Source organism: Mixophyes fleayi, chromosome 4, assembly GCF_038048845.1.
Source record: "Mixophyes fleayi isolate aMixFle1 chromosome 4, aMixFle1.hap1, whole genome shotgun sequence".
Lineage (NCBI taxonomy): Eukaryota > Metazoa > Chordata > Amphibia > Anura > Limnodynastidae > Mixophyes > Mixophyes fleayi.
Window position 1 is genome coordinate 331,225,195 of NC_134405.1, and position 26,721 is coordinate 331,251,915.

The window sequence follows — 26,721 nt, forward strand, 5'->3', positions numbered from 1 at the left end:
CTGATGTGTATACTGCATTGTCGTGAACGTTGGCTCAGCCACAAAGCGGCATGATAAAATGATCGAAATCTCACGCCCATGCTGATTGGTGTTTACTGGGGGTGGGTGGAGCATGATGGTGTGGTTCATTTATAGCTCCACCCACCTTGCGGCAGTTAAGTGTTCCAGGGAGAATTACCTGCTTTCTTCAGAGTCTCTCGTACATTCCGTGAGAGTTCGCAACGACCCATTAACCTCACTGGAAGCTATTGTCCTATGTTAACAGACATTTTGGTCTTAGAAAGATTCTCTGCATTGTCCTTCAGTAGGCTTACTGACAGGAAGTGTGGTGTGCATGCAAAAAATGCTCCCACATGAGGTCTTACTTTGGTTTTTAAGAGTTCCTATAACCTTAACCTGTATATATTTATATTTGTAGATCTTACTAATTGTGCTTTTATGTAAAGAATTTTATTTTAGCTTCTGTTACATTTCCCGCATTTAGAGAGAGCTGTATTGGTTTGTACGCGCACTCCTGTGATTTTTACTAGATACTTTGCTTTTTCGTCCTAGTGTCCCTCTTTGATTTATAGCCATGTATATACAGCATCAGGCTCCTTCCACTGTAGGTTAGGGTAATAGAATGAAAAGACAGTTACATTATTTCCTGTTTTAACAAAGAGACATATATTGTTTAGTTTTAATGTGAGTTTCCGATGCAGTTCTGTTATGAAATAAAGTGTTATAGGCTCCATCCTCCACCATCAGTCACAATTAGCGCAATGGGCCTCATATACGAAGTACAGATGTCTGAAACGCAGAGCAAAATCCTTTGTGGTTGAATTGCGCAGGGGGACTGCATCCAGATTGACACCGAAGCGCCTGGTTTTGCATAGCAAGAAGGGAAGGTTTGTGGGGAGCAGATGACTGGAGATGCAGGGTGGAATGAGTACACAGCAGGCACTCCGGAGTGCCTAATTTTGTGGAGCGAGATTATTGAAATTAGATAGAGGGTATGAGGGGGGCACATTTTTAGGGGTGTTCTTTGCTGTGCGAAGGGGCAAACAAACATTACTAACTCATCAAAAGTCTTTGATTATTTGCGCCAGCTCACAGCTGGTGATGACCAGGTCTCGTCCTATACTTTTACTAGGAAGAATTTTGTATCTTCTGGTAGCACTTCAGTGAAGAAACACATTGCTAAGCACACTCTGCCCAATGTGCAAAAATATTAATAGCAAAGCTAGTCATTTAGCTTATGTCTACTGGGCAACGCTGCCATCCCTTTGTGTGTGAGACAGTCAGTATGGAACATTTCTGTTACCTAGGAGACTGCAAGTCATTCAATCAGATGCCAAAATAATGCAAGATAGGGTTCAATTGTGGTTTTTTTTATTTATTTTTTTGCTATTTTAGGATATTCATAAAACAATCCACTGTTAGCAGTATTATTATTGTACATTGTTATAGAGAAACAGAATTATATCCGTGTATTTTATTTCCGTTCCCTCTCCTTTCCGTCCCACAGTTCCACAACAAGGTCACCTGTTTCCTGTTACACCACATAGAGGAGCCCTGCTCCCTGGGGGCCCACGCTGCCGTCATAGTCCCTCCAAGCTGGATCATTAAGGTGAAGAAACCTCAGGTAACTGCATGTTACTCTTTGTCTGTGAGGGTCTTTCCCGGCCCACCTGCCCCGACCTTGCCCAGGACAGCACCCGTATGTATGAGTGTCACCGAAACGCATGACTCCCCTGGAACTGACCCCATCCCCTGGTGATGTGGCCCTGTTGGCGTTGCATTGTGGGTAATCATTTTCTCGTCTGATGCCTTGTATGAAATGCAGCGGAAATATCCGTCATCTCTTTGTCCCCCCCAATCCCTGGCGTGCTCTATAACACCGGGAACACGGCATCATGTTACAGTGTGTGACCACATGCATGTACACCGCTTCCAATCCGCTACTTATATGTGACTGAGCGGAGCCTATGCAATGAGATCTAGCTCCCTTATGTCACTCTGGCTCCGGATTCAGTCGTATGATTGCAATGTACATTTAAATCCCACTACGTAAACCTTATACAATGTTGTACTCATCAGCGTATGGTCCAGACAATCATTGCCAAACAATTATCATAGTATATTATACTGTAAACTGTATTTATCAAAATAAAGGAACTGCTTTTAGGAAATATTTCTACCTAAGCCTCGTGACTCATGGCTTAGTGTGAGTTATGAGATGTTGACTGGAGTGGTGAACGCAGTAGTAATAAGTATATAAAATCTCCACCCCGATTCAATTTTTAATTAATATTATTTGATTAAGGATTTTTACTCATTGCACTGCCCTATGGCTGAAATACAGCACTTAATGGTACATTAAACTGATCTACTTTTATCTGTTTGTATCTAACTATTGGAAATATTAAATAATGAATGTATATTAATGCTCCTGTTGTAGGGCTGCTAAGCTGCTGTGTAGGTTTTACTGTGAATGCATGCACTGCTTTCCGTTCATTATACAACCATTGTCTTTGTCTCTGCCATAAAGCCCTTACCTCCACTCACACTTCTCCTGTCTGTCTTATTCTGGAATTATAATGACTCAGAGTTATAATATCATCTGTGACACCTCCAGAATATAAAAACTAAGCAAATGATAAAGACGTAACAACAAGTACATATGTTTTCATAACGATCTGTGTCATCACCACATATCCCTCGGCCAACTGAGTGGGCACGTGGGCGCTCTTGTGGAAGACATGCCTGCTCTCTTAGGAGTTCAGGAGGTTTCACCCTAATTTCGGAGTCTCTTGGACATTTCGGCAGAGTACTCTGCCGCACCTTAAATGTACTCTGTCGAAATGCCCAAGAGACTCCTGAATTAAGATGAAAACTCCCAGGAGAACAGGTATATCTTCCACAAGAGCGCCCACGTGCCCACTCATTGGGACGGCCTGTATTGTGAATATAGCCATGCGCACAAGACTAAGATGAGAATCTCCAGTAGCTAGCTGTTAGCTCTCATGTATGATGTCCCAGAGCAGTACACACAAACAGTGACAGCATATGGTATTACAGCACAGTATAAGTAGGGGAGTGTCACAGCGCTGTATAAGTTAGGGGAGTGTCGCAGCACTGTATAAGTAGGGGAGTATCACAGCACTGTATAAGTAGGGGAGTGTCGCAGCACTGTATAAGTAGGGGAGTATCACAGCACAGTATAAGTAGGAGAGTATCACAGCACTGTATAAGTATGAGAGTGTCACCGCGCTGTATAAGTAGGGGAGTGTCACAGCACAGTATAAGTAGGGGAGTGTCACAGCACAGTATAAGTAGGGGAGTGTCGCAGCACTGTATAAGTAGGGGAGTATCACAGCACTGTATAAGTAGGGGAGTATCACAGCACTGTATAAGTATGAGAGTGTCACCGCGCTGTATAAGTTGGGGAGTGTCACAGCACAGTATAAGTAGGGGAGTGTCGCAGCACTGTATAAGTAGGGGAGTGTCGCAGCACTGTATAAGTAGGGGAGTGTCACAGCACTGTATAAGTAGGAGAGTATCACAGCACAGTATAAGTAGGGGAGTGTCACAGCACAGTATAAGTAGGAGAGTGTCACCGCGCTGTATAAGTTGGGGAGTGTCACAGCACAGTATAAGTAGGGGAGTGTCGCAGCACTGTATAAGTAGGGGAGTGTCGCAGCACTGTATAAGTAGGGGAGTGTCACAGCACTGTATAAGTAGGGGAGTGTCACAGCACAGTATAAGTAGGAGAGTGTCACCGCGCTGTATAAGTAGGGGAGTGTCACAGCACTGTATAAGTAGGGGAGTGTCACAGCACTGTATAAGTAGGGGAGTGTCACAGCACAGTATAAGTAGGGGAGTATCACAGCACTGTATAAGTAGGGGAGTATCACAGCACAGTATAAGTAGGAGAGTATCACAGCACTGTATAAGTATGAGAGTGTCACAGCACTGTATAAGTAGGGGAGTGTCACCGCGCTGTATAAGTAGGGGAGTGTCACAGCACAGTATAAGTAGGAGAGTGTCACAGCACTGTATAAGTAGGGGAGTGTCACAGCACTGTATAAGTAGGGGAGTGTCACAGCACTGTATAAGTAGGGGAGTGTCACAGCACAGTATAAGTAGGGGAGTATCACAGCACTGTATAAGTAGGGGAGTATCACAGCACAGTATAAGTAGGAGAGTATCACAGCACTGTATAAGTATGAGAGTGTCACAGCACTGTATAAGTAGGGGAGTGTCACAGCACAGTATAAGTAGGGGAGCGTCACAGCGCAGGCGATTACATTCCTCACATTTTGACTAGTGAGAGAGACCACGCATTGTATGAACAAGAGGAAACAGTACAATGATAATACCAGTTACTGCTATCTAGGGAACACTTCTTTATATACAAGATGATTACCAAGTTCCCTCCCGTCGCTAATTGTCTGGAGGTGCCCTTAGTCACGGTGCTGATCACACGGCTAATGGTGTTTAATTGCATTAATATATATTTTCACACTCCGAAGTGATAAAACTAGTGTTCTTCATTGTATGTATTTATAGCATGATACATCTGCTGTTTAGTCCATTATTACTCATCCACATAGATTTTAATCCTGGACTACTGTGTACATTTCATAATTGCCAACTGTCACTAATTTCTATGGAGTCCCTGTTGGCTCTTGTGAATGTCCCTATTTTTCATTCTTTTCCACATGCGCAGTAAAAAAACCTATTTTGTACATTCAATGCAGTGATATCTATATGTTCTATGTTTATAAGTTATTATTTATTGAGGAGGAGTATTACAATTAACAAAAATTAAAAATATTACCAATATTTTAGTAAACATTCAATGCTGGACATTGTAGTGCACTAGGATCCACCCAGTAGTGGCTGATAGTGTTTGCTCACACGCCACTGCAAAAATTGTCACTGTAAATTATTTTCAGCGGTTAAATTGCAAATGACCTATCTACTTCTAGGTCAGTGAGAAGAGGAATAGTGGGGTAGGTAAAGCCAGGGCCGTAACTAGGGCTGTGCAACAGGGGCGTCTGCCCAGGACGCAACGCTGAAAGGGGGCACAATTTAGGAATATTTTAGGTTAATTTGGTTAAAATTGAGGGCTAGGGGGGCGGCATTTGTTTTTCTCGCCCAGGGCATTAGAATTCTAAGTTACGGCTCTGGGTAAAGCACACGGAGAGGTCAGTTGACCCAGGGAAAAGAGCAGGACTGGTCCATAATTTCAAGTTCAGCTCCCCCTATTGGCCAGGCCGTTGTCTAGCAAGATGGATAGTGCTGATATCTGATCTCCCCATTAATATCCCCGTCTGGGATGGGGAACGTCTAAGCATTGTTTAAATATAATTCCCATCTTGTCCTGCCAGCTGTCATTAATTTTAATTATCCAAATCATCAGCTGCTGTTTAATAATGATTGGAATCAACATGCAATGATGCTTTATAGATGAGAGGATGTGATAATCATTTGCACTTTAGACAAAATACATTTCTGAGAAAACCAGACAGCCGCCGTTTACAGGAAATATTATTCATCAGTCTAAGTCATTATGCGGTAATGGCGATAAAGTGACCTGTTGAACTTTCATTCTTTTCTGTGGCTGGTGGAGGTTATTAATCCTGCATGTCTGTGTCACTGAATGTCCTGCCTGTGTACAAGCTGTGTGGCATGTGTCACTCTTATGTCCAAGATGTTTGCTGGTCACTGCTATTAAAGGCACAGTACACCTCAGGTGCAATTGGACCCAATACGAAAAGGCATCTTTTAAACCCTGCACAATGGATTTATCCTAACATATTCTAACAGTACAATTTCCAGATCATTCAACGGGTGTCCTTGATGACTAGAGTAGGCAATTAACGTGAACACTTTTTTATGAGATAAATCACATCAAGATCCCGAAAGCTAAAAATATGAAGCGTCAAACGAGTCCTTATCCATATTCAGAGAGATCAGGCAAATGCAATAGGCTTTTCTTAACACTTGTTATAGTAAAACACAACATAACATATTACAGAACAGCACTGCCATCTAGTGGTAAGAGTAGGATACAGCAGCACTGAAATATGTAGAGATTTCAAAATCTATTTATATATTTAGAGATGAGAACATGTGTAAAAACTGTTCCCTGAAGTATTCACCTTGTTCCACATTTGGCTGTGAAATTTATCATATTTCTCAAACGGAATTTGGCTTTAAAGGTTCTCTGTCCTTCTCCAGCCGACCTATTTTTTACAAGATGCAGAGGCCAGGTATGAGAAGAATGGGTGGGCGTGGCTTGAAGGTGTCATTTGCATCATCAATTGGCAGGGCAAGGGATACGATGCCAATAGTTGTTATCCGCTATGTTCCCGCCCACTTTTCAGGCCGAATAACGAGTGACCGAGAGCTTCCAATAATCCAAGGGCCTCCCGGATAGGCAACTATGCCTTTGTGTAAGAATTTGTGAGTGTTCAAAGTGGCCTTGTCCTATTGGATCACTTTGCGTTTGAGGATTAATGAATTTTTATAGAAATATTCAGTTGATAGAAGTTAGATACTGTTAAATTAAATCCATCTATACCCACACGACTGGAATATTTATTCTGGTCACTGGTTGTAGCAAAAGGAATAAGAGAAAGTTGGGCAGATTTATGAAAACTGGTGCACAGGAAACAGTGGTGTTGTTCTTAGCAACCAATCAGATGTTTGCTTTTAATTTATAAACTGCACAGAGATCTGAGTGACTGCTATGGACAGGACCATAATTTTCCTGTGCGCCAGTTTTTATTAACAGCTGTCATGGTTTATTGGCAAACAGCTCCAGTAAAATAATCTTGTTCTTCTGTTTCATTTTGCAGGTCAACCCAAAAAACAACAGTAGACGGAAGAAGAGAACATCGTTCAAGCGGAAAGCCAGCAAAAAAGGCTTTGAGGTAGAGACCATAATCAAACAGGGCCAGACGGAAACCTTGGCTGTTGCCTGGGGCCTAGAATTGTCAGGGGCAGCCAGGATTGGACATTTCTTCATAGTTCCTATTTGTAATCTGCCTGGTTTAATAATCATTGCTGCTTTACAGAATTCACTGGAATTGTAAGACCACCGAAAGTTCTAATGCCAGTGATTTTATTGTATTATTGTAGAGTAGATCATCTAACAGATGTGCAATATTTTTTTTGGGGGGTGCTGGAAATTATACAATGCCTAGATCACAATGGTTGTCTTGAGTGCGGTTTGCAGCCAGAAATCTTGCAGATAAGTTGTTTTTTGCAGTAGAAACATAGAATTGTACCTATATAGAAATAATTAAAACCATGTTGTTATTAGGCTTAGCTAGAGAAATATAGATAGTTTCTGTCACAATAGACTTCAGCTAACATTACCTGACACTGAATAGCTTCAGAGCGGAAATTACATTAACTTTAAGATACATTCCTGGTAGTTTTATATAATATAAAGTATTTAATTCACAGGTTTGCAGTATACATTTATTTTCTATTACTGGGAGATAAAGTACTTCTTTAAGGATCTCCCTGTCACACATTTATTCATATAGTTAGTTTTAGTTGTTCTACAGGATTCATGAATCCTCAGGTCACACTGCATAAAGAGGATTTGTACTGAAAACCGTAAATGTTTAATGGAACAGTCCTTACCAACGCCATTGTGTATTGGCTAGTTACAATTTTGAAGATTAATTAGATTAGTACAGGCTTTTACTAATCTGTCTCTAGGAGCATCAGTCTCTACGGCATTTAACTGAGGGTCTCTGGGGGAATTAATGTACTTACTTTTCTCACGTGGTCTTCAGCTACAATAATCTGCTCCAAAATCGCCAGCCCACTTCGAGTTGCCGAATTGTTGATTCACAAAAACATCTGCATCTATTGTACTGTGTCCAGTATACCCACTCCCACAGTCCTGTCCCAACACATTAATACACAGTAATACACAGCATACAGTAAAAACTTTACCTTGCAGTGCATTTCATAGGTAAAACATAACACACATTCTGAGAGCATTTTCATAGAAAAACATGGGTAAAACATAACCCACATGCTGAGACACATATATGTCACCGCTTCTATCACAAATTTTGGTTGCAATAAAAAACAAGGAAGTTGGTTGTAGATTATACCACCCAAAAAACATATCATTCATTTCTTTTTTGCTTATTTGACAACATTTCATATATAAAAAAACAGTGAGAGTTTTTATTCCAATAGTTTTATTACTGGGACCAGAATTACTATAATACTATCAGGGGAATCAGCAGGAACGGAAGTGGGGTGAGGGTAAAAGTCCTTTGTCCTTTGTTGCTCTCACCATAAGGTTTGGGTATTAGAGTAACGCTACATGACATAACAGATAAAATACGTACATACAGTGGCCAGTGGATCTATGTGTAAGACGGGGTGGGATAAGTAACAGGGGGGGTTGACAAATTCCCCCCCTTCCCCCTTTCTCTGGCTGTTGCTGGGATTTTTAAAAGCCAATTATGAAGGCTTCTGGTTAACACTAGGAGGTAAATGTATCAAGCTGAGAGTTTTCCGCCGGGTTTGAAAAGTGGAGATGTTGCCTATAGCAACCAATCGGATTCTAGCTATCATTTTGTAGAATGTACTAAATAAATGATAGCTAGAATCTACCTAGCACATACACAGATGCACAGCCCCATTATTCGTTTTGTGCACGGCTCCTGTGTAAATGCTCTGCGAGATCTTCTGCAGGATTGTCGGTCTATATCGGATTGTTCAGGGTGGAAAGCGTTAACGCAGTAAATTCAGTAGAAAGATAGGTGCTTTGTGCACAAATGATATTTGCATTTTTGAAGCTTCGTAAATGACCTTTAGTGAGTGTCAGGAATACAATTCCATGTGCTGTTACTCACTGGTACCCCCATGGCTTCTGTTCATATGTTCAACATTCTAACAAAGCCTTGAAGTTGAAAAATAAATAGTTCACCGATGATTTGGTTAATTTAGGATACCTGCCATAACAAGGGTTGATTTTCGTTGCACCAGCAGTCTTTGAAGCTGCGTCATCTGTTTACCCAAAGCCCCAACAATAGGAATGTAGTAATGCCGTCATACCTCTATCTAATTCAGTATTGTGTGGCGAATAAAATTGTCTTTCTGCTCCGCAGGATATTAAAGGCCGTGCCTTCGTGATAAAACCCATCTCTTCCCCCCTCATGAAACCTTTGTTGGTCTTTGTGAACCCCAAAAGTGGTGGAAACCAGGTAAGAGGAGATTGACGTCCTGTGTCGCGTGGTACTACCGGCTTGTGTCCTCCGTACCACCAAATCCTTGTGTCTAACCAGGATCTGTCTTCCTCCAGGGTACAAAAGTGCTGCAGATGTTCATGTGGTTCTTGAATCCACGACAGGTCTTTGATCTCTCTCAGGAAGGTCCACGGGATGCGTAAGTGCCACATTTACAGCGATGTAATCACCCGGCGTAGGGATGATTTGATTTATAGCCAGCAGTTAGCGCTAGTGCTTCATTCCAGTACTATGGAGCCTTCACTGAGAGGATATAGCTGGAGATATCACCAGGTGACATCTGACTGTACAGGTAGTGGTCCTCTCGTTGTATAGCTAGTTACGGTGATGAAGTTGGAGAATCAGTGGAGAGCCATTGTCGCTCTCACATCTGTTGACATATTGCAAGTGGTCGGAAAAGTTTAGCGTGAACAGATGTAACATTTATATTAAACAATAGATGAATCATCCTAATATTGTGAATATACGTCAGTGATCTGCAGGGCCGCCAAGAGAAATTACAGACCCCGGTACAGCAACTTCTGGGGGCTCCTTCCATAGCCACAGAAGGGGTAGGGGCCACAACAAAGTGGGGATCCCTCTCACAACACAGGCCAGGACCTCAGTACTTTGTACCTGCTCTCTTCCCCCTCTCCGCGCCCCAGGTGATACGTCCTCCTACAATCTAACAAGGACTCATGTTGGCTCATTCAGTACGAGTTTAGGAACGTTGACTGAAATGGGTATTATGTATCCTTTTAAAAACATGAACACAAGGCCCTTATATTCTCACATACCTCATTTGTTTGTTTTTTCTGTAGCTTCCTTTAAAATCGTTGTCTTATCTTCTACAAGCCCCTGCTACTTAGGTGCTATAAAGATGTATAATGTGTCCTCTACCAGTCTGGACAGGAGTTGTGGTCATCCAGTTATTGCACACCCTGTCTTAGATGCTCAATAACCAGAACAGGTTCGGTCAGCTACGTCTGGTGGGGCCTTTTCTTCTCCCATTTATCAGACATGGCCTAACGGGACCTACGTGCAGGTTATATTGTGGGTCTATAGCCCTCAGGCCAGTTATGGTGCCCTCAATTATTGGTATCCTAACTAGCTTCTACTGTATGTATAAACTTTAAAAGACTACAAACAGACAGATGTTATTTTCCTTCTTTGAAAAATGCAATTGTCATTTTTATTTCATGTCGCCTGTACATGCACTTTATAAGATAATTATATATTACATATATACGGCGCTTGTAATAGAAATCTTTGGCCATTATTGTGCTACAACATACCTCTAGTAAGATGCACACATTACATCCTGTGATACGTTACTGAAGACAATCACCTCCATCCAGTAATTATGGATCATGCTTATCTCTCTTCCTGTGTCCTCATCACATATAAACCGTTTATTCTCATCTGTTGTCTTCCAGGCTGGAGTTGTATAGAAAAGTGCCAAATCTACGCATTCTGGCCTGTGGGGGCGATGGGACGGTAAGAACTCTGCATTCTTCATATTATACCGATTTCTACTTCTGTGGTATCACTTCTGCTTTTGTTTCAAAGACCAATAAATCAAAAACAGAAGTTGCCTTATATAACAGAGTTATTATTCAAATCTTCAGCATATTCAACAATGTGTTCACAAATATCTATGTAAAAGTTTCAGGAAGCCAAAAGAATTAAAAATATCTGAAATAAGGGCTTGTTATTTGGGGAGATTTTTTCTTCTGCATGTCAGATGTCCTGACAGTAACCCTATGGAAAGTACTTTTGGAAAAATCATCAGCCTGTTACAGTAGTGAGAGCAAGTTCATGAACTATTTAGAAAAAAATGTCTGATGTGTACATTTATAATAGGTTCCATAAGAAGTGTATGTGTTTGGGTGTATGGATTCTAAATGAAGTCTCAAGTGCCCTTATTTGGCCTTGTGAAGTGCTAGGAGGTTTGTAATATAAAGTGACCTGATTTTTCCAAATCAAAACCACAGTTTTCCCAAATCCAACTTGACATGTAAAAATGTTGAAGTGAATGAGACAAAATTAGGGCTAGATTTACTAAGCGGCGGGTTTGAAACACTGGGGATGTTGCCTATAGCAACCAATCAGATTCTAGCTGTCATTTTGTAGAAGGTACTAAACAAATGAAAGCTAGAATCTGATTGGTTGCTATAGGCAACATCCCCACTTTTTCAAACCCACAGCTTAGTAAATCTAGCTCTTAGACTTTAATTAAATACTCTGTCTAGCAGAGACCATTTTGGTGTTAACCATACAAAGCAAAACCGAATCTGTTGGTTAGTATACAATATAGACTCCCATCAGATGACCAGTATACAAAGCTGATGTCATTCTGGTAGCTAGTATACAGATAGTATACAGTTTAGTCTCCAGTCTGGTGGTTAATATACAACACAGACACCAGTCTGGTGGTTAGTATACAATACAGACCCCAGTCTGGTAGTTCGTATACAATACAGACTCCAGTCTGGTGGTTAGTGTACAACAGACTCCAGTCTGGTGGTTAATATACAACACAGACTCCAGTCTGGTGGTTAGTATACAACACAGACCCCAGCCTGGTGGTTAGTATACCTCACAGACTTCAGTCTGGTGGTTAGTATACAATACAGACGCCAGTCTGTTGGTTAGTATACAACACAGACTCCAGTCTGGTGGTTAGTATACAACACAGACCCCAGCCTGGTGGTTAGTATACCTCACAGACTTCAGTCTGGTGGTTCGTATACAATACAGACGCCAGTCTGTTGGTTAGTATACAACACAGATGCCAGTCTGGTGGATAGTATACAGCACAGACGCCAGTCTGGTGGTTAGTATACCTCACAGACTTCAGTCTGGTGGTTCGTATACAATACAGACGCCAGTCTGTTGGTTAGTATACAACACAGATGCCAGTCTGGTGGATAGTATACAGCACAGACGCCAGTCTGGTGGTTAGTATACAACACAGACTCCAATCAGATGGCCAATATAGAACGCCGGTGCCATTCTGGTAGCTAGTGTACAGTATAGTCTCCTGTATGGTGGTTGGTATGAAATACAGACTCCACTCTGGTGGCTAGTATACAATATAGACTCTAATCTGGTGGCTAGTAACTGAAACAACACTATGTGCCATCAGCCCTGGCCATGGTCTCATTCTTTCTCTTCTCTCCACCACAGGTAGGCTGGATCCTGTCAGTCTTGGATGAGCTTCAGCTAAACCCACAGCCTCCAGTTGCTGTTCTTCCTCTCGGTACCGGGAATGACCTCGCTCGCACCCTTAACTGGGGAGGGGTAAGTGTAACTATTTGCCTGTTGAGCGCATTTCAAGGTGCATGCGCCCTTTCCAGTCCCTGGAACCCCCCCTAACATCACTCTGCATCCTGATTTGCAGGTTTGCTAATTGGCATAAAAATGTGCACAGTGGAAGTCACTTCACAATCCAACGTACTCACTTTAGAGCAGGGGTGTCCAACCTTTTAGCTTCCCTGGGCCACATTGGAAGACGACGAGTTGGTTTGGGCCGCACATAAAATACACTAACACTAACGATAGGTGATCATCCAAAAAAACATAGAAAACATAGTTAACATATTAAACTTACTTGGAAATGAAGTTAGTAAGAGTTAGGAAACCTGTTGCAGAATCATGATTAAAGCAGTAGTCCCATTACCAGCTGCAATTTAACGTACCTGCATCTGCCCCTTAGTGGGGTTCGGGGAATTAAATGCCAAAAACTTTTTTTTCCTCTCTTTCTGCACCCATGAATCATTTTTTTTATTGACCAGTTTGAAATGGTCACCGATATAGGTAGCATCAGGAGGACTAATAGAAATCTACAGGGATTTAAAGATAGTTTGGCGGGAAAAATGGCTCATGGAGCAGCCTCCGATGAGGGTAACAGTGGGTGATAATTTCACCCTACTCAGCACTGCACATTTAAAATGGTTTAAAATATTAAAAATACAATCATCTCTTAATATTTATATTAGAAACATACAGAGGACACAGCTAGTTTATAATTGCATGGTGCAGAAAGTCCAAATTCAGAGTAACAACAATAAGATACTGGATAATCTTTGGCTGCTGCTGATAGTTCACGCGGGTGACTCCTCTGTGCTGCGCTACGCAATGGATGTCGGGTGTGATGACGTCACCCCCGACATTCACTGCGAGCACCGCACAGAGGAGGAGACCAGGGAGGGAGCCGGAGCACCAGCTGACGTGACCGCAAGGTAAGTATTTTCTTTTTTTTTTTTTGCAGGATATTTTTTTCATTAACAGCGCTGCCCCCTTGTCACAACCGCTGGGCCACATTTACAGGCGGACTGGGCCGCATGTGGCCCGCGGGCCGCTGGTTGGACAACCCTGCTTTAGAGCATTAAAACTACTTGGTTTAGACTCATTTATGTCTTAAATAAATCAGGGGGACGTCGTAACTGCCTATATTACCTGTGACACTTTGGTGTGTTAGACAAATTTTATTACATTGGTCAAAGTGCGTCTAGAAACATGCAGAAAAGTAACAGGAAGGTTCGAAATGCCCTTTATTAGCAGTATTGGACAAATCACAATTAGAAGGTGAAAAAACGGCAATTGTGGTCCACGGATCCTTCGCTTACCTGTGCAAACAGGGGCACTTGGGACATCTATGAGTCTGATCTCAGACAAGGATATTGTATGCCGAATAAGTGTCATTTTGGTCTTAGCCAATGATGAAACAACTCAACGCGTTTCACCTTGATAGAGTTTGTCAGGGGAATGCTATCAACTGGTACTGAAGACGTTCCTGTCTGGGGTCCCATTTGCCAATTTTAATTCACTAGAATATATATGTGATTGCTATCAGTATGTGATGAAACTTGTATTTTAGATGTAATAATTCTTTGAACAGTTCATGTTAATAATAAGGAATCTTCACAAAGACATAATTAGTTTTATTCCCTGACTCTTCCGCCATTGTATTCCCACCAGGGTTACACAGATGAACCCGTCTCCAAGATCCTTTGCCACGTAGAAGATGGCACCATAGTGCAGTTGGATCGCTGGAACCTGCAGGTGGAGAGGAATCCGGATCTACTCCACGAGGAACTGGATGATGGGTCACATAAGGTCAGAGGTCAGATGCTCTGCTCGGGAATCTGGGGGTTGTAAGATTACTGAGACTGGGAACAGGTCGTTCATGGCAGATTCCGACTAAGGACAATTTAATAGCAGCCAATTAAGCTACCAGTATGTTTTTTTTGGAGTGTGGGAGGAAACCGGAGCACGCGGAGGAAACCCACGCAAACACGGGGAGAACATACAAACGTCACACAGATAAGGCCATGGTCGGGAACTGAACTCGTGACCCCAGTGCTGTAAGGCAGAAGTGCTAACTACTAAGTCATTGTACTGATGTGAGTGCCTTCTCTGTACAGCACTGCGGAATTAGTGGCGCTATATAAATAAATGATGATGATGATGCTGCCCCAATGGGGCCCTATGGAGCTTTTGGAGCCCTAAATCTCTCCATCTCCTTTCCTTGTGAAAAACGTGGTTACCTTTTATTCACCCTCCCCATGAAATAGGGCAGCTGGGTATTTATTGGGTATTATTGTGCTCTCTGTTTACACTCACTTTGCTGCAAATTAATGATGACATAACATCCCTGCATAAATCACAAAAACCCAAGCTTTTTCCTAGATCAGTGTTTCAACCAAACAATTCTCAGTTTCCTTAGTTAAATATCTGGGGTATAGTGTCAGTAAGTGCTTGTCAGTAGTATCTGCAGGCAACCAACATTTGAGCAGACAATTTCAAATTACCATCAATTTGTTGATCTCTAACATGAAAAATAAATATAAATTGTGGCCACTAGGTGGCACTGTGGGAATACAATTCATTGACAGTGGTTTCATTGACCTGTGTGTGGGAGTCATTGCAGGATATCACAGGTCCAAGTTGTCCAGTGATTTTGAGCAATCATCTAAGACCTTCTCATCCGCGCCACTATTGATATTTTGGTTGCTTTTCTGGAGTTTTTGGACTGTCTCAGAATGTGCCCTCTGCTTTCTTCCAGCTTCCACTAAACGTATTCAATAACTACTTCAGTCTGGGGTTTGATGCACATGTGACCTTGGAGTTCCACGAATCTAGAGGTGAGTTGGAGCCTGGGAAGAATAACATGTCCTACCCCGGTGCTGTATTTCCTGGACAAGACGTCTCAGTGTCCAGCCCTTCACACACAGCGGTCAGGTTAGGTGGAGAAGTATCTGATCTTATTTTTTCTCTTTTTGGTTTTGGACCTAACAATTGGGGAGGAGAACAACAGTCCTCTATTTGCAAACCTATGTGTACTTTTATCTAATAACCCAGTTTTTCCTAATTTCGGAATCACTCTCGTATCAGTAATAATACACATAATTACAAAACACGTCATTGTGACACTTACACCATAACTGCCTCCTCTCCTGGAATTCCCGGGAGGCTCCCGAAAACTCCCGAAATTTGCCGAAATTCACGGCAGTGAATGGAGGGGACGGGCCTTAATCGCGTCATTAAGCTCCGCCCCTCCATTCAATGCCGTGAATTTCGGCTTTCCTATAGTGGGGGTGGGGCTAAGGTGGCGCAAAATGTCACCACGCCCTCCTCCTACCCCATGTCACAAAAATCTTAAAAGTGGGCATGTATGACTTACACTCAGACTTGACCGGCTCCTGCTGTCTACACATAATGAACCATTTACAGGCTGAACCAATATCTGTGAGACTGTGCTAGTAATCAATAACAGCACTGAGGTTACATAATTCATAAGGTGGAAGAAAGACACAGTCCTAGTGGGTACAGTCTTTCACAAACTCTATTTGCGTTGATCTAGGGGAAGACAAAACAAAACCCTAGTGTGACAGACGCCAGTGTAGCCTCATAGGAGAGAAAGAAAGTCCCCCCTGACTGCATAAAAGGCAAATCGATGAATTCCCTAAATTACCCACATGGGGGGTATTCAATTGACTGCAAGTTTTTATTTTTTCCCGCAGCGCTAACAAAAAATATCACGCGCAGGTTTTTAACTGCTATAGCGACCGTATTTTGGTTAACACAGTGTGAAAACTCGTGCAATTCAATTGAAAAAGTGGGAGCGCTGCTCCCGCCCATTAATCATTGGTGTTTGTGAGTTTTTAGGGGAGTGTATAACACGGTCATGTATAACACAAATAAAGGACTGGCATACATTTTCATACATTAGATTGCATTACACAACCATTCTAGTTGATAATATCTACATCACAGTACTTTCTTTAGCATATTTTTTATTTCACTATTTTTTACTATAGAATCATCTATACCATGTCAAAACACATCAGTACATACATATTTGTACCAAAAACATACATAAATATATTTAATTAGTGATTTTTACTTTTTTATGTTTTTATTTTACATTATCTATTTACAACAAAATCAACTTTTACATGTTATGTATTACTGATAAACATACTTTATCTTTTTTTTCATTATAACATGATTTCAAATAGTTTTCTTAGGTTTTTTACTTTGAGCACACCCCAAAGAGGTGCGAGATAAAACAGCATATTGGCCTGTTTAACGCGCCACGTTAAAAAACAATTGAATAGCTTTTAACGCTGCGGGCTCTCAACCACCCTATACTTTCAATAGACCTTCTACTGGAGCGTGAGAGGGACCGTTTCATGAAAAAAAATGGAGCGTTAAAAATGGAATTGAATCACGGGTAAAGTTAACCTGCTCGAAAATTATAAAAAAACAGCATTAAAATAAAAAACTTGCAGTCAATTGAATACCCCCTTAATGTCCTCTACTAATTATAGCTACACATACCATTTCTTGTAAGAAAGGAGTCCAACTAATTTTTTGAATTTTGCTAGTGAACTTGACATCACCTCCTCATGTGCTAAGGATTTCCACAGCTTAACTACCCTTACAGTAAAGAACCCTTTCCTGATGGTGAAACCTTCTTTCTTCCACTCACAAGTTAAGACTTTATCCTCTGTATGGTTCTTGGAACAAAAAGCGAATTAGGCCCATTTTTTTTGTATTGTCCTCAAATATATTTAAACATATTACTTGGGTCACCTCTAAGGTACCCCTTTTTTTGCAAATTAAATAAACCTAGTTTTTCTAACTTCACTTTATAATTTGTCTTTTCCCTTAATCAATCACCCTTCAATCCTCTAAGTTTCTCAGTCTGCAAAATATCACGGTCAAATGTGGAACAGGGCGAATAATTCACGGTTTTGAAACTGTTGCTTGTCTCTCATTATGGAATAATAATTACTATTATTATTCATATTATTATTATTTTCTAAAATGTATTTCAGAATCACATCCTTCAGAATTCCTTCTAATAATTTTCTGGAGTCTATAATTTCTTGGTTCTGATTATTTCCCTTTGAAAAGATTGAAATAGTGGTTTATTAATGACGGAACTGAATTCCTTTCACATAATGGGTGGCTGCCATACAGGATAATTGCTCTATTTATCTTAATATTGTTTATGTTCCCCGCCAACATCTGATGGTGTTCATATGGTACTACTACACAACCTATGTCTCTCCTGGTACTTGTTTCCTCCTATGTTAATGTAGATGTAAAAAACATACTTAAAATATCAACTTTTTTTTTTATTTTTCCTACTTTAGAATTTAGTGACCAAATAGTACAAGTTTGACATTCTGGCTACTTATGTACTTTTGGAATTAGTTTTTTTTTTTAGTGTCAGATTTAATTTTTACATTCGTTGCTACTTTCCTTTTATGTACATAATCGTTTTTAGTTCCATCAAGCTGTAACAATTTAAATGCTCTTTCCCATACTTTTTTTTATCAAACTACATTGGTTGGCATTCATTCCAAGAAACTTTGTTGCCCCCTGAACCTCATTTCTGCATCCGCCACCTCCCCCTCCCGGCTAATTTATCCCAGGAGGATGGGGAAGAATGTAGAGGACATTTCTGAAAACTGTTCTTCAGGTAACTGTGTAGAATAGGTGGCATTGCCCATAGCCACCAATCCCAACTTGGCTTTCATTGTCTGAACTGTGCAGGAGAAATGACAGCATCTGATTGGTTGCTGCACACTATAAGAATGTTCAGCATACGAGCACAGCTGAGCTGTACAATCTGCAGACAGGACGGGAGCAGCGTGAGAGTCAGGGATGCCGGTTATGGGATGCCGGTTCTCTGCCAAGTCTTGCAGAATGCCACGGTCGGCCCGGCACCCTCCAGCCCTGAGAATTGCTCTTCAGGGGCCGATTTCTTCATCTGTTTAGTTGTAAACTCAATTCCAGACCTGGCTCTATGTATGTAATCTGAATAATTGCACAATTTCCGCTGAAGGGCATTTATAGGACTGGCTACAAATGAATGTGTTTATAAGCAGTAAATAAACAATGGGCGGCTGAATCAATCACAGACACATCTAGTGGAAGTGATTGAACACATTTTCCCTTTGCTCAGAGAAAAATAGTTGAGCAAAAATTCCCTGTTCTCGGCCCGCTGTCTATAAAGGGTCACAGAACCTGTCAGTAACTGAATGTCCTTATAATTTACATGGGTTTTTTTTTCCTTAGAATATTTACAATAAGGATTATCGATTATTTGTTTAGTGTCACTAAGAGAATATTGAATCATTCACATCAGTCAATGCACCATTAGACGTTAGTCTAGGGATCTAACACACATAGACACACACACATAGACACACACACATACAGAACTACGTACATACAAACACACATAGACAAACAAATACAGACAGACACACACTCATACACACACAGACATACATAAATACATACACACTCCGTCACACACACGGAGTTACTATATTGTTACATTACGACTCCATTGTTACATGTTCCTCAGCCAGAGATGAACGTGGATAAAGACAGTACAGAGTTTTTTATTAATGGAGACTCTTAGTAATATAATTCCCTTCACAAATATAAATGATAAAACATAACATGTACATTTATGAAACAATATTCCCAAAGGAAATGTATTTACGAGTTGAAAGACTACCATTAAAAACATTTTCTAATTGTCACTTTTAACAAATCTTATGGCTAAAGTTATTTAGTCCATATTTCCGGATCTCGTTGCCGCACCCAATCTGTGGTCTGGGATGTGACAGCGTAATATTAGTAGTTGGGTCCTTAAAAACTAAAATTGGAAGTACACCCACTTTCATTTTAAACCCATGTTTCTGAACAGATATAAGAGGATGTACCAGTCATTGTTATCTTGTGTTGTACAAACAAACACATTTTGTGCAGCACTGAGAATGAAGTGTTCCTGAAATGTATAGGAGGTGACATAGCTCCGCCTCCTGCCGGCCCCGTTACATTGAACACAGGAGGGAGGGGCGTGTCTTCTCATACTCACTTCATACAGGTTGGATGGATTCTCCGGCATACAAGTTTACTTAAGAGTGATCAGGTTATTTTCAGTTTGCGGATTTGAACAAATCATTTGGCTGGAACGGCTCACACCTCAGATCTTGCTGTCTTAGTTTCCGTCATTTCCAGACCTGGACACGGCTTGAATGAACAACATAAAAATATAGGTTTTGAATCCCTTCAACTTACTAAATGTTGAGTGGATGGATATACCCTTTACAGAACAGACATTCATCGTTTATACATGTGCATATGAAACATGTTTTGTCTTTAGAACCCATTAACCAAATAATAAAGTTTTTTGTTTAGAGACTTTTAGTTTAATGAATGTTTGTTTGTTTTGTGAAAGTTCTCTTTTTAGTTGCACTTCTCCAACCACCAGACTTATTTCTCTAGAGAGCGATGAATTCGCTTCTTGATGAGAACGTTGAATCGTTCTGTTAGATACTTGTAATTACTCTGTCACTAAAAGAACTTTGAGTGACAAAGATTTGGCTGGGTGAAAGGCAGGACCTCTGAGAACACCCACTAATAAAGATGTCACCGGGATTCATGCATTAAACTCTCGTCTTCAGCTTTCTTTTATTCCTTTCTTGGTTGTTCTAGTTTACAATGATGCTCTGCTGTGTTTGTGCCCCCTTAGCGTTGGCCAACTGCCCCAAGAGGAATTGTGGGCGTCTAAGGGTAGGGCTTGTCAACTGAGGACTCTTCCTCTAGCAGATCGTCTTATGTGGATCTCCATCTATAGACACAGATGAAAAAATAAGTAAGTAACTTAAAAAACGTGCGCCAAGGTACCATTCAGACCCTTCTCTAAAGACGAAAGGGTCCCTCTTTCCCCGACCCCTGGATCCATAAGGACCCTTAGGGGGCAAGGGTCTTCAGACCCCCTTTGCCGTAAGGTGGCTCAAGGGAGTGGGAGCCACTAGGACCACACCACCCCCCACCTAGATTTTCAGGGATCAGGACCCATAAGGGCTCCAGCATTTCCTCCAATCTGTGGGAAAAAACCATATAAAACAGTGAAGTGACAAAACTGTGAGAAAAATAAATAAAAAAATTAGTGCCGTGCAAAATGGCCCCAGCCTTTTGGTCGTGATGTTAAAAACTATTCCTGCCTAGCCAAAAGGCCGGGGCAAGGAAGAGTGTGTAGCAGAAAGTGGGGTTCGTGCAAAGTGCCGTAATCAAGTGATGGTCACCACTCCCCTGGTGAGTTCAGGCACCCCTGGGTCACTACTCCAGGGACACTATCCCAGGCTTTCAAACTACTGGCCTCCTGGCCAGACCAAGCTTTCCCATGGCCCTTTCAGGTGCAGGAATTCCCTACTCGGACAGGTACTCACTTGATCTTAGCCAAAGGGCCGAGAAGCGACACAGGTGACTCAGTGGCCCAATCAAATAGATTCATTCACATTACGTTATTAAGGAAATCCTTAAAACATGACATGTTAGAGAAGGTACCGCTGCTTAAGGTTATAGTGAGATAGACTTAGAAAGGAGCCGTAGAGCCCTTCACTATAAATAATGCTGTAAGATTTCTTCTTGTAACAGAAGGTATTCACATGCCCACAGCTCGGTATTATACCACAGAACCAAGCCATGTAGAATTAATCTTTACTATAAGGACTATGGGTAGAAACATGCAAATTGCTCTTTACTTAACCCCATTGGATCCCGAACCGCTAGTTTACTTGCATGGATTCAGCCAGTGATGTAGTGCCATAGATCTAACTTACGGGCAGACGGTTTTGACCGCGTTGGATCTCATCAGTGTAAGATTAGGAACAGTAGCGTCTGCTGTTTCGTATTTGGATATTGCTATAACGGTGCCCTCATTAGGGCTATAGTAAGTTGTGCCAGATGTATCTTAAGAGCCCTTCTTAATGCCCCTAAGGATCCGCGCTGTGTGTTGCTGCTACATCTGTTCTTTGCAGGCTCTGTACATTTATGTTTGTGCAGTTACAAAGCAAATACGTTTATACTACTACCGGGGGCGTAACTAGTATTCGCTGTGCCCCATGGCAACATTTCTTTGTGGGGGTAGGAGTGAGGCACAGTGGCCACACTGTGTATGCACAACGGGCTGTTTAGCATATTAAAGTGCCTGATTAGCATATTAACCATCTACCTGGAGTATCCTCCAGGTAAAACTGTAGAAAGGGAGGGTTCATTTTTGCTCTCCTACAAGCTTTGAAGCATAATGATTAATAATTATATTTATACCCATTAATAACATTATAAAATGATCTTGTACAGCTATCTAACATCCTATACTATTTTATTAATACGGTATGTTTAGCTAAGAGTAAGGGTGTTTTAAAGGAAATATATTATAAATTAAAAACTAAACCAAGGGATTTAGAACTACTTACAATCGGGGACCAGATTTGGGGTTAGGAACAGAAGGCTTACGCCTAAGGGCTCCAACTTGCATCAGCAAAGAAAATTGAACTGACAGCGAGATAACTAAACTCGATACACAATATGTTTCATTGATTAGGGGATAAATTGTGTAAAAGGTGCGGCTACCAGCTGAGACGAGGGCTTAGGGCACCCATAACGTGCGCCTACATGCCACAAAATTTAAACCCAACCCTACCTAGGAATAATATGGATTGTGTGCTAGAAAGGGTTAAACAGTCTTCCATTTAAAACTTTTGCTATAGAGCGAGGAGCCAGGATTGAAGCCTGTTATCCTGACTCTGTTGATAGACATAGTTAACTTGTCTTTTACGTCTCATTCATTCTTTTGTGCATTGTGTACATCAGCCTTAATGATGTTTTTTTTTATATTGGTTTGTTGTCTTTGTTATTACTGGTGGTTACATGGGCGAGTAATGGAGCGAATCCTGAGCCTTTCAGTGTAGCACACTGTGGCTGCACGCCTCATTGCAGACGCTGTGGCGGGCTGACGCTGTCCGCGGCATCAGAAGGCTCGCACGCAGCAGTGAATGTGCCAATCACTCAGCGACTGTAGATAGTCCATTCATTCCCAACCCGCTCGCTGTGATCCCAGCGTTATGTGACTTCTCTCGCACTGTAGGGAACTGATAGATGACTTTCTCATTTCCCATAGATTGTAAGCAGGGCCTTTTACCTCTCTGTCTGTCTGTATTATCCAGTATTGTTTTATTACTGTTTGTCCCCAATTGTAAAGCGCTACAGAATTTGCTGCCTCTATATAAGTAAATGTTGATGATGATGATTGATATTGGTACAGTCCACACAACTGCTAGGTAACCGGTCCGCCTGAAGACACCAAGCAACAATTATACTGAAAGGTTTTATTTGACTGCAAATGTATTATTGTGTCCCAGTGTTCTGCTGCGGGTCTGCTATGACGTAAAGAGCCTTGGCAGTGTTCTCCATCACAAACCGTCATCAACATTTATTTATATAGTGCTGGCAAATTCCGTAGCGCATTACAATTGGGAATAAACAGTAATCAAACGATACTGGGTAATACATACAGAGGGGTAAGAGGGCCCTGCTCACAATCTATGACCACAACATACATGTGTCACATTTGACATAGATGATATCTAAAATAATTGTAATAGGGGTCAAAAAGATGAAATGGCAAATCACACCGAGCCTGGTGCAGAGTTGGTCACAAATTGGGTGCAATTTTCATAAAAAAAAGGCGGATGTAAAAAATAGTGTATTTATGTCCACATGCTAAGCCATACGCAGCTTAATATCTGCGCAGGTCTGCGCCAGAATCATGTGCATCTAGGCACACGTCAGGTCCCACTCGCTTCCATATTTTTATTTATTTGTTTAATGTGCAACAAACACTTTCACTATTAGGCATCAATAAATCAGCTCTAATACAGCAGAAACAACTTCCCATCTCGTGTGCAGAAAAAAAAAATGTTGCTTATACCGGCGTACACAAGCATTATATATGCTCGAAGGACGAAGAAAGTACCAATCAGCGTCAGTGGTGCAATCGCAAACAGCCAATGACGTATTGTTTCCTAGTGCCCGAGACCCACATCATCATCGTCCTCTATTTGCACCTGACCACCAGCAAATAATACGACTTTCTCTGGTGTATCTATGTCTCGTTCTCGGCTCGCCTCCATTCATAATTGCGCGAACGCTCCCTTACTGTACTCGGCCCACGTTAGTCCTGCCCCTTCCTACTTATGGAGGAGTGGATTGGCGTAAGTGGCAGAATCACGCAAATCGGCATATGTGTGCGCCCACGCGCAAAATGCGCAACTCAGACTGGCATAGATCCTACTCTGCATCTGTCCTGCTATGCTAGTTGTTTCATTTCTCCCTACTCCTGTGTGTGAATCCACCAGAATGTTTACCAGCTGGCCCAAACTGAAATATCTGTGAAACGCGTGGGTAAAAAAAGAATTTCATTTTGCAGGACGGGATTGTTGAAATGAGCTGTTTCTTAAATGAATCTTTGTGTGTTACAGTAAAACCATGCCCTTCTTAGATACATATTTTGCACCAATTTTTAAGGTAAACGTTTTCACACAAAATTTGTTGTGCAACTTCATCTATCGGCGCTGAAATAGTCCAACACGACCATGGTGTAAGATAAGAGCAGACAGGCACAGTGTACAAGCAGCGTAAGGGGTAGATTTAGCAAACCTCCTAAAAAGGAAACATGGAGGCGTTGCCCATAGCAACCAATCAGATTCTAGCTGTCAGTTATCTAGTACATTTTATACAATGACAGCTGATTGGTTGCATTGGGCAACGCCTCCACTTTCCCTTACATCAACCAGACCGCAATATTGTCCAAGAAACAGGAACGGAAAAATGTAGGTAGTTCATTTGAAAAAAGAAAATAGATTTTCTTACTGCCAGAGACTTCTGTAGCGCTCCCGCAGCTGTGGGACTACAAGTCCCAGCACGAGGAGAACTGGACACAGGGAGACTTGTATTTCCACAACAGGTAGAGAAAAGAAATATAGAAAGATTTCATTTAAGTTGCTGCCTTACATAGCAGAAATAACATCATTAACACGAGCTCTGTTTCCTCTGAAATGTCATGTTTTTAGTTTCTGTTGATATATTACATCAATTGCTTAGTAACATTGGTGGAAACGATGCTGTAGTATAGTGTAGAGCATCAGTGATCGTTCATATTTATAGTAACTGCAGTCATCATCTGGTATTTACATGGAAACGTCTTACATGCCAAATGCAGGATTGTGTTACAGCCGGTAAAGTTTGTCATATATTCGCTCCGTATTTTACTTAGGTTACTGCAGACAGGAACTGCCAGTGAGAATACCCTGAAATGTCTCCTCTCTTTCCCTTGCAGAAGCAAATCCCGAAAAATTCAACAGTCGTTTTCGTAACAAGATGTTCTATGCAGGGGTAAGTGTGCAGCGTCTACAATTTTGTGTTTTTGGCTGATTATCCTAAACTTTCCTCTGTTGTATCTCAATAACGACATGAGAGCAGACGCTCCTCCAATCAGCAGCCGGCTTTCATTTACATTACACTTGATCGGACCACTCCCGGTCCGGAGAGACCCGAGGACTGCCGAATGGGAGCAGCAGGGGGTCCTGTCTATATGTGTGTGCCGGGACCCTGAACTTGGATACAGGACCAAATACTATTCTGGGGAAGGCATTTAAAAAATATTTCAAAGTAGAAAACCCCTTTGCTGGAGTCTTAATAAAGTTAGGACAACCCCCCACCCCCTTATTTAAAGATGCTCCACCCAGATTGAAAATTATGGGGCGTTTTCCCCTGCACCCCCTATGGTACCTAATTCAGAGAGCGGGTCTGTGTTCTCTTAAATGACTAGAACTCAATAGAGGAACTGTGGCTGGATGGTCTTTGTCAGCACCAAGGACAGCGGCTCTGACCCTGGCTTTAGGCACCAGGGAGACTCCAGTGGGATCACGTTTAATTAAGGGTGGGTTGTCCATACTCATTAATACCATCAACGACCACATGCTCCCAGATGGCCATTTTATATATATATATATATATATATATATATATATATATATATATATATATTTATATTTATATTATATATATTGCATTGTTCTGGAAATTATTACATTGTATCATTTAGTTATGTTGTTTTTTTTTGTATTAGTAATGTATTGTATGTCTGTTTATTGTACTTATTGTGTATAAGTCCTGTATCCAAGGACATTCATACATTTCAGCCTTGATGACCCAGTTGTCCCTGGTTTAAAATTGATTTGATCCCCGACCCAGATTCTGCATTTTAGTTTTATCAATCAGAGTTTTGTTAGATGCCCATTGCACCATCCGTAGAACCAGGATGTGTGAGTTCACTTCACATCTCATTGACTTATACCACTTCAGGAACGTCTTGCAGACGGAGGCTAAGCGGCTGTACTAACCATCTTGTGATTACAGTTATATGCAGAAAACATGCACTAGGCAAATACCAAGAGCAAAAGCCCAATTCTACTCTGACAATTTTCATCAAATCGCTTCATATCCTGCCGTGACCTCTGGAAGGTCACTAATAATATATTTCAGCCTTGTTGCTATCAGGAATCCCCTGGGATCATTAGGAATGACACAATGCTGTCTGACAACGCTGCTATTGCCAGGGCTTTCAGTGAATACTTTGCGGGTCGGGCTCTTTCCCTATTTGTGAGGCATAACCGTGACCAGATTTCAGATGCCATTTATACAATAATCTCCTCCACCACAATGAAATCACATATTCACATTTACTCCAGTCTGTGTAGAGGAGGCTTAGTGCGAGCTTATGTCACTTAAACTGAACAACCAATGGTAGGCTGACCAGTTGTAGTCCTAGTGCCTCCACTTACCCTTCTAGTCACTAGCCGCCTGCATGCTGGGACATGTGGTTCCACAGTAGCTAGCAGTAGTTCTTTTAATGGTTAAGGCAGAAACACCTGGGGGATCGGTGTGGCTGTTTTATAACCTTGCTAGAACTAAATATATTTTATATAATGGGCAGCACGTTGGCGTGGTGGTTAGCACTTCTGCTTTACAGCACTGGGGTCGTGAGTTCAATTCTCGACCATGACCTTATCTGTGAGGAGTTTGTATG

At 41.4% G+C, this 26,721-nt stretch overlaps 1 protein-coding gene across 10 annotated transcripts in view; it reads left to right on the forward strand.

Moving 5' to 3' along the window:
- Positions 1–26,721, forward strand: part of DGKI (diacylglycerol kinase iota) — a 234,527-nt gene that overhangs the window by 128,480 nt on the left and 79,326 nt on the right. For 9 of the 10 annotated variants that reach the window (XM_075210399.1, XM_075210400.1, XM_075210398.1 and 6 more), the window contains exons 8-16: positions 1,508–1,624; positions 6,849–6,923; positions 9,135–9,230; positions 9,329–9,411; positions 10,688–10,748; positions 12,441–12,554; positions 14,235–14,372; positions 15,322–15,400; positions 24,970–25,025. In XM_075210399.1, coding sequence (XP_075066500.1) covers positions 1,508–1,624; positions 6,849–6,923; positions 9,135–9,230; positions 9,329–9,411; positions 10,688–10,748; positions 12,441–12,554; positions 14,235–14,372; positions 15,322–15,400; positions 24,970–25,025 — 819 coding nt within the window. The remainder of the gene's footprint in view (positions 1–1,507; positions 1,625–6,848; positions 6,924–9,134; positions 9,231–9,328; positions 9,412–10,687; positions 10,749–12,440; positions 12,555–14,234; positions 14,373–15,321; positions 15,401–24,969; positions 25,026–26,721) is intronic. The other variant, XM_075210392.1, reaches the window with a different exon arrangement.